This window comes from Myotis yumanensis, unplaced genomic scaffold (genome assembly GCF_028538775.1).
Source record: "Myotis yumanensis isolate MYYU_CA2020_CCGP unplaced genomic scaffold, mMyoYum1.0.hap1 SCAF_9, whole genome shotgun sequence".
Taxonomy (NCBI): Eukaryota; Metazoa; Chordata; class Mammalia; order Chiroptera; family Vespertilionidae; genus Myotis; species Myotis yumanensis.
The window spans coordinates 34252350-34268438 of record NW_027223760.1 but is presented as its reverse complement, the minus strand read 5'-3'; the positions used below and the strand labels follow the sequence as shown (position 1 = coordinate 34268438).

The window sequence follows — 16089 nt, the reverse complement described above, 5'->3', positions numbered from 1 at the left end:
TTCATTTATAATTGATATCCCCCAGTATTTGCCCTTCTCTGTCTTAGTTCACTTAGCATAACACCCTCAAGTTTCACCCATGTTACAAATGGAAGGATTTCCTTCTCTCTCATGGCTAAATAATATTCCAATGTGTATATATACTAGTATATGGTTGTTTTTAATAGGGCACATGATAAAGCATATAACAAGAATATCAGTGTATTTTTGTCACATGTTAGGCATACAATCAATGTTACTATTCTATTTACCATATCAAGTGAACTCTCCCAATGACTGTTTTCCTGCTCTGGATCTGATTCCCATTTAAGATCAGTGGTCTAGAGGATATGCCCCACCTTCTTGCCTTACAAACTGATTGTGTGCTGTCCCCTTGTCAGCCTCCTCTCTGGGCCACCTGGTTTGCTCTCAATTCTGCCCAATATCAAAGAGCTTACCTGCCTTGAACATGCTTTGGGGTTTTGGTGCCTACTATTCTATTTGCCAGAAAGCCCTCTGCTCACGTTGTGCCCATGACCCTGGCTCATATTTCCTCTCTGGAAGCACTGTCTGGCCCTCTTTGGTGGGTCTCCACAGGGCTCCCTCTGCTCTTCAGCTTACTGTGCATCCTGTGCTGCCCAATCTCCCTGAGCAACACTTAGTTCATCATTTTTCACCAGTTGAAAAGAAGCAACAACATAGAATTGGATACAGACCCTGTCACTGACTACTATACTAGTATGCAGCTGACTCCCATCTCCTATGATCTGAAGGGGCTCCTAGACGGTAGCAGGTGAAGGAGCAGGGAAGCTTGGACGCTGGTCCAGTTTCTGCCCCTCACTTACTATGAGTTTTAGGACCACACTTTCCCACTCTGGATGGCCCCACTCTTCTCCACCTGCCTTCTCTCCCTCTTCATGGGCAGTGAGAATCCATAAGATCACCTCAGCAAAGGATCTTTGAAGGAAAGAAGTTCTAGAAATTCTGGGTACTTTGAAGCTCCTCTGGGAGAGATTTGGGCAGGAGGACACAACAGAACACAGAGAAGCCAGTGAGAAGTTTATTTTACAGATCACAACACACACCCAACCAAGTTCCTTAGAGGAAACCACCTTGGGGTGTGGTAGGGAGCAGTGAGACAAGGCTTCCAGTAAGATCAGGCCACAGGTAGCAATCTCAAGAGACTAAAACGGTTTGCTTTGATGGGTACCACTGCCATATCGTTAGGGCAGATATTAAATTCACGAATGATGTCAACCACTGCTGCAATTCTTACAGTACCTGAAAGGGACAGGGACAAAGTTCATAGCTTAACACTCTCATCCCCAGGGTCCTACCTTTTCTACCAGTATCAGACACCTCCTTAACTAGTACTCAGCTTCCTCAAATCGTTTACAAATGAATCTCCCTTATTAGCTTTTCTCACACAGCCCCTACCTTTTGAACTTGGGCATGGTCTCCATTTACTCTACTTGTCTTTCTCCTTCTCCCCCTCCCCCCTCCATCCTTCTGCCCTGGGCTCTGTGCCAGATCCGTAACCACGTTTCTCTATGGTTTCCCCTCCCTGGTGGGTAGTTCTTCCCTTGGATGACTCCTCTACTTACTGTTGACCTGAAAGTCCCAGAAGAAGGTTCTTGGAAATTCCTCGCACAGACAGGCAGTGTATTTGTAGTTAAAAGGCCCATCAACTGGAGAGCTGCTTCGCAGATAAGTTTTAATCTGTGAAGAAGGAGTTGGAGAGAGATGACCCAGTGTTAGTATGGGAAGTAGGAAAGGGAAAGGAAGACAAGTGAGGGTCAAGGGAGAGGAGGAGGATGTCCTTAGTGGGCAAAGAGCAGGGGTGGAGGTGGGGAGAGGCATGGGGGGAGTCCATTTTTGTAGAATCATTTCAGGAGCTGAAGTCAAGGTTAGAAGATTTTCTGTCCTCATGTCCTCCTATTCCTGCATCAGCATGTGGGTGTATGGTTCGGGAGGGTGGAGGTGAGTGAACCACAGAGTCAGGAGCACTCATCTGGGCAGCAGTTCATCTGGGGGAGTGGGGGTCAGGCTTGCCTTGGTTCATAGCCAGGGCTCCAGGAATTGGCCTGTGGGTGCAAGCCTGACTGCTGGGGTGTGAAAGCCAAAACCAGGCCTTATTGCCAGAACCATGACCAAGTCCCAGCTCTGCTCCTCTCAAACTCTGGAATCTTTAGTAAGTAGAGAATCCCTTGGTTGACTTAAGGTTCTTAAGCTTGAAGGTAAACTTTCTTTTTTCTTTCCTAACTTGAGCATGCTGTACAGCAAGCATGTCAAACTCACGGCCCATGGGCCGCATGCCTCATTTATTTGGTCTGTGTTAGCCTTTGAGTTTGACATGCTTGCTGTACAGCTTAAGATCCCAAAGTGCTGCATATGTGTTTCAGCAGAATCAGGTTAATGTTCTAGTTCATGGTCAGCACAGGGGTTTAATCCTGGGGACCATAGATCCAAGGAGTCTGTGAAGTGAATAGAATTCAGTGAGTTTGTGAAAATAAATGATGTTTATTTTCCTAGGTTCCCATCAAAATTGAGCATTCCTTCTGCCGTGAATGCCACCAACTATCCACAGTGGCATTAGAAGCGAGTGATTTTTATCACAAGGAGAAACAGATTTGTTCATGCTACATTAGAGATTTATATATCTCAAAAGAGTGCCTGCCCTCATGGCTACCCTGAACACAGGAGTGGAGGTTATCACCAGGCTGCGTGGTCATGGCTGGGGCTGGTTGCCTGTCTCCTGATACCTGCCCAGGTAACTGGCAACTCTGCACCAAATAGCCCATCAGCCCCAAATAGTGAGTTCAAGTGTTCTCACCATTGCAATTTTACTTAAAAATACTTCGGAGATCCTGGTGTTTCTTTAAAGAAGGCTAACCTTGCCTTGTTTATCTTTTTATTACATTTATAACAATATATCTTCATGATTCAGAACTTTTAATACTTGTATAATTAAAACAAAAAATAAGGACCCATTGGATATGTGTGATTTGTTGTCAAAGACCATTGCACAGTTGAAGGTACTTAATCAGGCTAAGCAACCACAACCCTCACATAGGTAATCTTTATAAATTAAATTTAACTATTCTGTTGTGAATGTATTGCCTTTGCAGCTAATGTATAGATAAAGAAACATGCATTACTGTATCACCCATTTATTTTTAATAATTTTATCACTGCCCTTTAATCTGGTAGTTTTCCTATGTTATCCAATGCATTTTACTTAACTAAGTTGGATTTTGTTCATTTTACTCCCACCCCAGGGCTTCTACTTACCACCATACATTCTCTCAATTCTGTTTCAACTCTAAGCGTTGCAGTGACTTCTTCATTTGCTGTTGTTGTTCGGGGCAATTGAAAGTCCATTTTGATCAACTGTCGACTGGTTTTGGGAAGACAAAAGCAGGTAGAGAGCAGAGATCAATCCATAAGAGAGGGGGAACAATGAGCAGGGTCAAGGGACCAGGGAAGGTTCGAGGAGAAGGAGATGGTCAACTGCTGAGATCAGAATTCCCTGGGAAGTTTTGATTTTTTTTGGTTAGTTTGGCTATTTGTACCGATTTAGTTTTGCTTAATAAAGCAACTTGGACACTTTATTTAAAACTGAGTATCTACTTCTCTTCCACTGACAAAAAAACACACACACACAAACAAATAAACAAAAAACCAATGAAAGTACAGTATCACATATCATTTCCTAATAAAACTCTATAGGTTCTGCTGATTGTCCACTGACAGGGAGGGCTCATGTCATAATAAAGTTAGTATTAAATTTCATATTAACGAATCATAAACACTTCAGTGCACTGGAAGTGAGACCTTTCTTGAAGATCCTCCTTCTTTGGTTCTTGGTGGGGCCTAGGATTTGTACTTAGTACTTAGTTCTGTAGGGGATTTGGACACATATTGGAAACTACAGCTTCCACCTTACATTCAGGCCACACACCACAATCTGCTGGGGAAAAGGACATGGAGACAAAGAGAACAGTCAACTGTTTCCCTTCAGTCAGTGAGGAGGGGGTTCAGGACCAGCAGAGTTACTTTCTCTTTCCCAGAAACTCCTGCCAAAGCCCCTTCAGTGTTGGGTGAGACAGGAGGGAATTCAGTTTCTTGGCCTCTAGTACTTCCCAGCCCCATTTTCCTAGGGGAAAGCATCAGATTCCAGAGAGACTCCAATTCTTGTGCCAGCTGCTCTAGCACTCAGGACACAGGGAAGGGGCACGCATCCTTCAGTTTCTTCAGAATTCCTCCCATTTGTAACTGTATTTAAGATTGACAGGATGACCAGCACAGCTAGAGAGATGAATCACCCCAGTTTACCTGACAGCGAGGCGTTTGCTGGGAGGGACTTATCAGTGCTAAAACCAAGATATTCAAGGCCAAACTTGGATGGTTGGTCACCCTAAGTAGCACAGCTTATCAACAACTTGCTGCCCCTCAGGGCTAAGTGGAGTGATATTCTGTATCTGAACTGCCCCCACTCAGGGTTTCTTAGATACCCACCCACCTCCATTACATCAGCTTGTCAAAACCCTGATAGGTTTCCTCCAGGGAAGCATCTGGTCCTTCCACAGAGGGTACAACCAGAATCACAATCCAGAAACTCTACATCCCAAACCCTTTTCCTGTAGGGAAAAATCCCTAGATCTGATGAGCGTCCATGCTTCTCCCTCCAAATTGTCCCATTTCCTACTTCATTTTGTGTGCCCCAATTTTCCTGTTTCCTTCAAACATGTGCCCTTAATGAGTTGGCATCTGAACCCATGCTCCCAGGTCCCAGTGGGAGACAGGGGGTGGAGTGGGGAGTCATGGGCAAGTGGTCCTCACACTTGTCTTCAAGCATAGAAAGAATGTCCAAAGTGCTGGGCAAGCTCAACCTTGGACTGTGGGGCCAAGGATCAGTGTCCAGGGCTTCTGATCATTCAGTGAGTTCTGCCAAAGGTGCCCAAAGCTATTGTTGGAACTCACAGTCCTGCTAAACCCTCTCTTCTAGGAGGCAAGGTGTGAGAAGGTGAAGTTCACTGAGCAGAAATCTAATAAAGGTATAGACTATGGACAACATGTAGGCCAGAACCTTAGAGAAAGAATGATTGTTAATTACAGCCTACATGTGCACTGGGAGCCTTATTTCCATGGGCAACTTAGAAGCACCCAGGGGAAATGTGAAGGGAATTGATGGAGTTCCTAAGAAGAGAGAGGTGGAATTGGTATGAGTTCATGAGAGCTCCCAGGATTAGATCTCTGGGAAGTTGAAAAAGTTTTCAGGAAAGGATATGTAGATTTCTAGGATAAGAGAAAAGCCCTCCCCTCAAAAGATTTTTTTGTAAGAAGGAGAAAGGCTTGGCTCACGTGTCTTCCTGAGCTTTGTTGATCCCCAGCTGCAGACAGAGAACCAGGAGCAGGGCGGCATGGCTGGCCCTGAGCAGGAGCTGAAGAGAGAACATGCTGGAAGAGACAGAATCTGATGCCCCAGAGAAGTAGGGTTCAGGTGCCCAGCACACTCTTTATATACAGATCAAGGGAGTGGGAGAGCTGCCATGCAGACTCACGTGACTAATCACCCTATCATCCTTTTCACTCTTGATCTTTCCTTGTTGAGCTAGTTTGTTTTTCTATGGAAAAAGTCAACATTCACGACAGCATTAGAGTCTGGGAGAGAAGTTAGATAATCCTTCTTCAGTTTCTCAGTACTAGAGTTTCTCAGAATGTCCAGGACCTCAAAAGATACACGGATCTTTCCTCGCTTGCAGAAGTGGTTTCTTATCCCTCATCATTATACACCTGTCTATCCAGCTGTATGTAGCCTTAGCTTCAGTCCTTCCTCCCCTACTCTCTGGAGGCAAGAGAACTCAGCCATGGAAGCAGATTTCAGATCGTAGCTCTAGGACACATTTGCTTGATTCCCTTATACTAATTCAAGAGGATATGCTAAAAAAAGTGTTAGGGAGGTAGGGTGACCAAGGCTTCCCTAAGAGTCACAACCAACCATGCAGGGAAACTAGAGATGAGCTTCTCTGGATGATGGAGAACTGAGGCCATAGCACTGGGTGACACAAATATTTGTGTGATTAAATCCTTTATTTCATAGATAATGGCAATGTCCTTCAGATGCCAAGATCCCTAACTACAGAAAGTCCCCAGTACAGGGCAATACCATGACTTGACACAGTTCCTGTAAATAGTTGGCATTCCAAAATCAGACTTCCCAACACTCAGTAGTTTGGTTATTTAACTACTGACATGACCACTTTTTTACACTTGTCTCACAGCACAAGGCACATAGCAAGACTCACAATGAGGTTTCCCTCCTTTAGAATAGAACCCAAACTGTGTCCAGAAGATTTCTCTGACCCAGGAATTTCTCTCCCTGGAATGCAGGGGGTGGTGGGGGGGAGAGGGGGTGATTCAATCTTGCTGACACTGGCATTGTGATATTTATCTTAAATCAGTTAAATATATTCCTTAATCTTTGATGTGTGACATTGTAAAATTTGTTCCTGTTCTTTGCATGGCAGATGGCAGGCTGGGAAGATCCTCTCTGGTATGGATGTGGAAAATCAGAGTTCTGGGAGTTACATATGTATGTTGCCATAGGCACGATTCAGAATTAAAATTTAGATGTATGCTTCTTTCTAAATTGCTCTGCTGCTTATTCTACTCCTGCACTTTCCTCCTCATTCCTTTGAACTTGACATAATTCATGTCATTCCTCATTTATAACCGGCTATTCTTGTGATCATTTACTTTCTTCTTTGTTTCTATTCCATGTACTCAAGAATGATGCTTTCATTTCACCTCACCCTGGTCACAATGGTCCTTTTTTATAAACATTCTTCCACATTGTAATTTTCTTTACACCTGCTCTTTTGCTTACTTAGTTGAATAATTTCCATCAGCGGGACATGCTAGCTGAGATTAATGAAGAAGTAAGGTGAAAGAATTTAGAAAACATTCACATGGGAAAATCCAGGAAGGGCTCTTTGCTGGGCTTGAACTCCCTTTGCAGGCACAGCCCCACTCTTGAGGACATACCTCCAACATATTCCCAATGAAGCAGTGCCCCCAAAGGAGCAGATGATAGTGGGTTGAGAGAATCTATTGAAGGTAAAGAGGCTCTTCTCCCATAGGCCAGTGTGAACTACAATATTCAGAGCCTTCAATGTAAACAATAAATCTTAGGTACTATGCAGATCATGGCTAGTGTGGTGGTTAATTTTATGTGTCAACCTGGATAGACAATGGTACCTATTTTTTGGTAAAATACCAGTCTAAAGGTATCATTCTAAAGGTATTTTTAAATCAATAGACATTGAGTAAAGCTGATAACCCTCATAATGATGGCAGGTCTCATCCAATCAGTTGGAACCCTTAAGATAAAGGACTGAGGGGAAGAAGAAATTCTGCTGCCAGAATGCCTTCAGATTTTAAACTTTCCAATCTCCACTATTATGTGAGTCAATTCCTGTTGGTTGAGTTTCTCTTTCAAGAACCCTAATACAGCTGGTGTTTGTTAAGGGACAATAAATGTTGAAAAAGTTGGAATTCATATTGGTTGAAAGCATATTTGAAACCCTGGAGTGAATTCAGTTTCTAAACCCATGATATGGCAGGTGTTTCAGATGGGCAGATGGAAAGGTCAAATGGGGACTGGAGACGAGACGCCACCTGGACACATTGTGTTGAATCTTAGAATGTTTCAGTGACACTTCAATAGGCAGTAAAATCCTGGGATAGAAGACAGATTATTGCCTATTGAACATAATTTTGAGAGACACTATATGATGATATTTGCATCTATTTAGTTTAGAAATTGTTATTTAAGTGCTGGTCATGTATTGATCAAGGATGTCATGAAAAAATAATAGCCATGGAATAATGGAACATGGTAAGGATGGCTTAAGGACCAGGATGAATGACCATACTTTTTGTTTTTTACTCCATCATGTATGTTTGATTTTAGGACTCTTGAGTATATTGGGCTTATTTAAATATTTGCAGACATTGGTTAAATAATTCTGATTTAAACAACAATGGATATTATTCTAGAAAGTGGTGTGGTTTGAGGGCTAAAAAACCAATAAATCACTGCAACATCTTCAACTACTACCCAAACTGCATAGAAGATCTGTATGGAGATGAACAGTATCAGGCAAGCCTTGCAGTTACGTGTTTTATTATACATTTTCACTGGGTTTAGCCTCACGTCAGGAACTAGGCAAATCCACCAGACAAAAATCCATGTGTCCCTACTCTGTTTCGCAGTTCACACAGAGGTGTCAATATTCATGGGGCTGAATGTATCTGAAAAGATCAATATTTCAGAGGTAAGATAGGATTGAAGTAGCTGTAGATGGTATGTAGGAATGCTATCAGAATGTTATTTATGACAAAAATTTGAGGATAATAATATCTTCTTTCCCATATTATTATTTAGAAAACCAATCTAGCAGATGGCACCTAGAAACAAATATTGTGATTTCCTTTAAGTAAGGAAGAAGATTACTATGTTTGAGCAGAATGGCTCAGTTGGTTATCATCCCATGCACCTAAAGGTTGCTGGTTTGATTCCTGCTCAGAGCACATACCTGATTTGTGGGTTTGAGCCCCAGTTGGGAAGCGTATGGAGGCAATTGATCTCTCTCTCTCTCTCTCCTTCCCTCCCTCCCTCTCCCCCTCTCTCTCTTTTTCCCTCTTCTCCTCCTCTTCCTTTCTCTCTCTAAACATGTCCTTGGGTAAGCATTAAAGGAAAAAGACTACTAGGTTTAAGAAACCAAATAGAGGTTGATAAAATCAGATTGTAAACAACCCAGGAGGCTCATGGAAAAGACGTAAGAGGAAGGGATTAAAGATAAAGGAGAAACTTGCATAGGCTATATTTACAAAGAGAAAGGTGATCCTAGCCATGACAGGGCTCATGAGAAAGGAATATAGGAATGATAAAAAAAAAAGTGAGTTATACAAGTCAACACACATTGAGTACATAAATGTGAATAACACTGTGCTAAAGATTTTACATGTATTAACAGAATCTTCAAAAAACCCAAATGAAGTAGGTTGCCATTTTTGCCCCATTTTAAGAATGAGGAAATGGAGGCAAGTAGTAGATAAATATATTGAGCCCAGGTCACATAGTCAATAATGGGTGGAGCCAACTTTGGATCCCAGTTTTGTGGAATCTGAAATTTTTGTTTTATAATACTGGGAACCTCTTTCAGAAATAGAATACAAACTTAATATGAAATACAGATACAGGACATTGGTAGAGGCTGTGAGGGGTCTGGAGGTTCATGTCATTAACTTTATGGTGAATATAGCTTTGGATGAAGCCAGAATTTGAACAGTTTCTTTCTAGATCCTGAACTTTTAACTACTCCATTGCCTATTGGTGAGGACAAGGGCCATTAAGGCCTGCCCAAACTCTAATAGAGAGTCCCAAAGTGAGTAAATAAGAGACATACTATAAGCATACATTTTGTTTTCTCTAACCATTCTAGGGTGTTTCTCCACCCTAAGGTCAATATGAACAATCTCAGCATTTTTCTTTTTAATTTTTTAAATTCTTTGTTAGTTAAGGTATTACAAATGTGTCCTTATCCCGCCCCCCCCCCCCATTAATCCCCATCAGCATTTTTCTTTTCTTCTATTTACTTATCCAGTCCATTCAGATAATCCACTCTATAAATATTGATTGAGCACCTACCATTACAAAGAGGTTTTAGGTGATGACTATGCAGAGATGAATATAGATGTACTAGAGGCCTGGTGCATGAAAATTCATGCACTCAGGGGAAGAGGGGTCCCTCAGCTCCCCAGGGGATCAGGCCTAAGCTGGAAGTGAGGCATCCCTCTGGCAGCCTGGGAGCCCTTGGGGGATGTCCGACATCTTAGCGCTAGAGGCTCCCACCACCACTGCTGCCCTAGCCAGCCATGAGCCAGCTTCTGGCTGAGTGGTGCTCCCCCTTTGGGAGTGCACTGACTACCAGGAGGCAGCTCCTGCATTGAGCATCTGCCCCCTGGTGGTCAGTGTGCATCATAGCAACCTGTCATTTCTGGTTGTTCCACCATTAGGGTCAATTTGCATATTACTCTTTTATTATATAGGATATTAGAAGAGGCAGCTAAAATGTCACCAGAAAAGGACTGGCACTGAGGCAGGTCTGCTCTGGCATGTCTGAAATGTGTGGTTCGACTCTGTGGAAGAAAGATTTCATAACATGAGTCCATGTGATTTTTAGTGTTTATTAAAGCTGGAGACAGCAAATCAAAGGAAGGGCTTAAGACAGATGCGGCAAGATGACAGCAACAGGAGTGAGCCTAGACACAGAAAAGGAAATCGCGGTAACAGAAGTGAGCCATGGTGGGCTGCATGGACTCAGGAAACAAGTGACAGAGGCAAAAGGAGGGCTCTGGGAGAAGGTTCAGGGGGTTAGTCTAGGACAGTGGTTGGCAAACTGTGGCTCTCGAGCCACATGCGGCTCTTTGGCTCCTTGAGTGTGGCTCTTCCACAAAATACCACACGTACAGTGAGTGCACACGTGTGGGCGCACACGTACAGTGAGATTGAAACTTCGTGGCCCATGCACAGAAGTTGGTATTTTGTGGAAGAGCCACACTCAAGGGGCCAAAGAGCCACAGTTTGCCGACCACTGGCCTAGGACAAGCTACCACTGCCTGCTGCTCCCCTGGTAGCAAGTCTTATAGGGACCCTTAAGAGAAAGAAAGCAAAAGTACACACCTGAGGAAAGGTGATGTGGGCACACTCAAAAGGGAGTGCACACAGGGTCTTTGTCTTGAAGGTTCTTATCTGTTTTCTATGGGCTGGAGTTTTAGGGGAGGTCTCAGGGGAGAGTCTGAGCAGAATATTCAATAGCTTTCCTGATGCACCAAAGTGAGTACATAGAGGAGTTTGGAATTATTCTCTGGTCAGCTTTACTGTTTTACTTTTTATCTTGGATTCGTCGGACTTTAATTGTTTTTGTTTTATTATTTATTCCCCTGGGACTTCATCTGTCTTGGGGTTTTGCTAGCACTAATGACATCAACTGGGTCTCTGTTTATCTATCTTCTTGATCAGGGGGATTTAAGCTGCTCACGCTCTGGCTGGGAAGGTGAGCTATAAACGATTTGCTCCTAAATGTCCTTGGTCAGGGAAGAGACGATCTTGTGATTTATTAGCAGGCTGTTCATTGCTCAGCCTTGTTAACTATTTTGTCTCAGTTTCCCTCATTCCACTTGCCAAGGAATTTTCCTAGCTTTTTACTATCCTGCCTCAAAAAATAACAAATTTAATAGTCTGTGGTCAGCATTCTGTTTATTGAGGTCTATTATATATTTTTTAGGTAAACCTAAATGGAATTGCAGCCTTTGAATCCATCCATCCATTTTAAAAAGCAACCAAATAATATACCTAAAAACAATAAAATACAAATTTGATTAAAAAGTTTTGAATAATTTCATAGAACTTTATTATAGTTATTCTTATAGGGACGATAGAGAAGTTTTATACATTATATTCCACAGACACCTTTCTTAATGTCTACACTGAGTATTTTTGTCATAGGACCCTCCCACTGTGAAAGACCTCAGAAGTAGAGATCAGCTCCTTTTGTCTCTTTTTCTCATGAGAATCACATGCTTTAGAACTGTGTATAGATTCTTTAAATACCAAAAGCAACAGTAAGAACAAAATCTTAGAGAGTGCTTACTATAAGGCAGACTCTAAGTGCTTAATGTATTAATTCGCCTATTCTTTAAAATGATTACATAACTTAAGTATATCCCATCTTATGGATAGGGAATTTGAGGCCTAGAGAGATACCAGGTGTACCGGTTAATAATGTGGATTTTATAATAAAAGAAAACACAATAATTTCAAGAGAAACATCAAAAGTGTTTTATTCAAAGTAATGTCCATCACTAGCTACACATTTACCCATCTTTCACGTAATTTGTGGATACCATCCCAATAAAACTTTTCTTGTTTTGAGGCAAACCATTCAGAGACCCAATTTTCCACTTCTTTGTATATTTTGAAGTGCTGCTCAGAAAGTGCGTGTGCCATCAATTGGAACAAGTGGTAATCTGAAGGAGCAAGGTCTGGTGAATACAGCAGGTGGGTTAATACTTCCCAGGCAAGATCTTTTAACGTGTCTTTAACTGGTTTTGAAGTGTGTGATGGTGCGTCATCATGAAGCAAAATTACTTTGCTGTGTCTTCTGGCACATTCTGGTCATTTCATGATCAAAGTGTGGTTCAAATTGATTATTTATTGTCCATAGCGATCAGTATTAACAGTTTCACCTGGTTTTAGAAGCTAATAATATACCACACCTTTCTGATCCCACCAAACACAGAGCATTTTCTTCTTTCTGAAGCGATTTGGACTTGCAGTCGATGTTGATGGTTCACCTGGATCAACCCATGATTTTGTGCATTTGGGACTCTCAAAATAAATCCACTTTTCATCGCCATCACAATTCGATGCAAAAAAGACTTTCTTTGGTGCCGTTGAAGCAACATTTTACTGATGACTTTTCGGTTTTCCATTTGTCTTTCGTTCAGTTGATGTGGCACCCATTTTCCTTCCTTTAAAATCTTTCCCGTTGCTTGCAAACGATTGGAAATTATTTGCTGAGCAATGTTTAATCTTTCTGCAAGTTGTTTTTGAGTTTGACACACATCTTCATCCAATAATTGTATCCAATCTTGTAATTGTTGGTCTTCAAATTTTTTCGGTTGACCAGGACGTTCTTTGTCTTCCACAACAAGATAATCATTTTTAAAGCATTTAAACCAGCGTTCACAAGTATATTGAGATGGAGCATGTTCACCATAAGCTTTCCGAAGTCAGCAGCACTTTTCTTCAAAATAAAGTACTGAGTTAAAATTTCCCGCAAATGCTTTTTTTTTTGGCATGAAATTCAACATTTTTAAGCGTAAAAATATCTATGATGTTAACACCTTCAGAAAATTTGACATATGAAGTTTTTAAGCTTGCTGTCAATACAACAAAATAGCATACATATCAAATTGCATATATATCAACATATGTATAACTCCATCTTTTGAAAAAAAATCCACATTATTAACTGGTACACTTGGTAGAGTAACTTGCTCAAGGTTGCAAAGTTAGTAATTGTCAGAGTTGGGGTTCAAAATCTGTTGTCTGATACCAAAGTCTAAGTCCTTAAGCACGTTTATGTCTCTTAATGTAACAACATTTCACAGTTGAGGAAAGGAAACTCAACAGAGATTTAATAGCTTGTTCAAGTCATATGGCCAACAAATATAAAAGGTGATATTCAAACCCAGATAGAAGTGAACCCAGAGTTGGTACTTGTAATGACTACTCTATGTTACCTCCTAATGAGTAAAAGCATGAGTGATAAAGATTTGCATAAAGGTCATTTAACTCATATTGAGGAAGTAATAAGTTAGAAAGAGGTTGCATCCAGGTTGAATTTTGATGTGTTGCAATGTGAATGATAGCCAGTCTGAGATAAGCAGGAGCGCGTGCACATGCACACACGTGTGTGTGTGGTGTGTGTGTGTGGTGTGTGTGTGTGGTGTGTGTGTGTGTGTATGTGTATGTGTGTGTGTGTCTGGTGTGTGTATGTGTGTGTATGTGTGTGTGTGTGTCTGGTGTGTATGTATGTGTGTGTGTGTGTCTGGTGTGTGTATGTGTGTGTATATGTGTGTGTGGTGTGTGTGAGTGTGTGTGTGGTGTAAAAGAGAGAATGGGGGATTATTAGAGGACTTTTTTATGGGTCAGATTTGGAAGTGGCCTACATCATTTGCTCTGTATTCCTGTGGTCATTGCTTAGTCATATGGCCACACCAAACTTCAAGAACAGTTGGGAAATGTAGACCAACTCTGTGCCTAGGAGGAAAAGGAAATGGAAATGGTTTTGGTGAAATTGCTGTTACCAAATACATATGGTATGTGTATATTCATTTTAGTAAATAATGCCAAATGTTTTCTAAAGTTGTATCAATATGCATACCAGCATTTCTCTACAGCCTTAACAATATTTGTTATTGTCAGTTCTTTCAATCTTGATTATGCTAATGGATGTGTAGTAGAGCTCATCATGATTTCACTTGGAATTTTTGTGATTAGTATATACCACATATCTCCTTTTGTAAGGTGTCTATTCAAGGCTCTTGTCCATTTTTCAATTGGGTTGCTTGTCTTTTGAAATTGATTATAGGATTTTTTTCTTTTTTAAAAAATAATTTTTATTGTTGAGATTATAGGATTTCTGTGTAAGTTGCCTTTTACTCTTGTAGTATAGTTTGAAATCAGTTGGTGTGATATTTTCAACTTTGTTCTTCCTTCTCAATATTGTGTTAGCTATTTGGGGACTTTAGTGGTTCCATATAAATTTTAGAATTATTTGTTCTAGTTCTGTGAAAATGCCATTAGTATTTTTATAGGGATTGAATTAAATCTGAAGATTGCTTTTGGCAATATGGACATTTTAATTATATTAATTATTCTAATTCATGAGCATGGTATATTCTTCCATTTATTTATGTCTTCTATAATTTCTTTCAATAAGGTCATATAGTGTACAGATTATAATTTTTTTTCACCTTTTTGGTTAAATTTATCCCTCGGTTTTCTTTTTCTTTCTTTTTTCTTGATATAGTTGAAAAAACGCGATTGTTTTCTTAAATTTTTATTCTTATAGTTCATAATTACTATATGAATTGCAACCAATTTCCAAATATTAATTTTGTATCCTGCAACTTTACTGAATTTATTTATTAGTTCTAATGGTTTTTTGGTGGAATCTTTAGGGTTTTCTCTATATAGTATAATGTTATCCGCAAATAGTGACAGTTTTACTTCTTCCTTTCCAACAGAAACCATAAGACTTATGAGAAAAATGGAAGTGAGGGCATAACATCAAAAATATTATCAATGATACAGAAAAAAAAGAGAGAGGAACCTAATAAAAAGAACAGTACATTGTTAAAACTCATATGGTTAAGAAATATATAAACACTGTAGTAAGCATGACACTTTACCTTGAAAAAGACATGACCTTTACTGGGATGTGGGTGTCAGAGATGTGGCAGCTTGTGAGATATTGTGAAATGGTAGGAGAGGGTTATCTGAAATCAGACAGACAGTTGTCTCACCAGATGTGTGGCCCTTGCTTTGGTGTTGGCTCCTGATCTTTCGCAAGCTTGAAATCCTTGGGCACGTTTTTTTGTTTTTGTTTTTGTTTTTGTTTGCCTTTGAATTGTAGGTCCTTCAAGGTTTACAATGGATGTTTCTCTGACTCTGGGTCTGTTTTTGTTCATCAGTTTATGTTGTTCATTATTTTCCATAAATGAGTGAGGTCATGTGATATTTATCTTTCTCTGACTGGCTTATTTCACTTAGGATAATACTCTCCAGTTCCATCCATGCTGTTGCAAATAGTAAGAATTCCTTCTTTTTTACTGCAGTGTAGTATTCCATTGTGTAGACGTACCACAGTTTTTTAATCCACTCATCTGCTGATGGGCACTTAGGCAGCTTCCAAATCTTAGCTATGGTAAATTGTGCCACTATGAACATAGGGGTGCGTATATCCTTTCTGATTGGTGTTTCTTGGGATATATCCCTAGAAGTGGGATCACTGGGCCAAATGGGCTTATTATTATTTTTAATGGAAGCATGTAGTTTCATCAGATGGATGTACCATAATTTTCACGAAGAAAATATATCAGGGGAATTTATCTCAAGTTGGAATCAGAATAATTATTATGGCAAACGGGTTTTGGAGCCTTTCTCAGATTTGGGTGTTTGGTCAAATATTTAATAATGGTTGGAATGGAGTTTGCATGGCATAATGAGTAATAATGGTTGATGTTATAATATCTCAACTGGGGAAGAGTTTGTAGGCCTGACTAATGCTGAGATGTCCTTAGGTAACACAATCTGGAGTCCTTGCTTGTTTGCCAGTAGAAAGTTGTGCTTCTGTGAATACTTTAATATAATTTGCCTTTTTTTTGTTATAGGTTTCCTAGGAGAAAATAGACCATCATTCTCAATTCAGCCTGACCATCACAAAATATGTCCATATAGCTGTTGACTAAGTA

At 40.5% G+C, this 16089-nt stretch overlaps 1 protein-coding gene across 1 annotated transcript; it reads right to left on the bottom strand.

The window, feature by feature from the left end:
- Window positions 1-1032: 1032 nt before the first annotated feature.
- On the bottom strand, window positions 1033-5453 carry PIP (prolactin induced protein). Its single transcript, XM_070425082.1, has 4 exons — window positions 5344-5453; window positions 3271-3376; window positions 1584-1698; window positions 1033-1260 (listed from the first exon to the last, which is right to left on the bottom strand). Exons 1-4 carry the CDS (start codon window positions 5436-5438, stop codon window positions 1136-1138), a joined length of 441 nt encoding a protein of 146 aa, XP_070281183.1. The 5' UTR covers window positions 5439-5453; the 3' UTR covers window positions 1033-1135.
- Between the last annotated feature and the right edge of the window lie 10636 nt (window positions 5454-16089).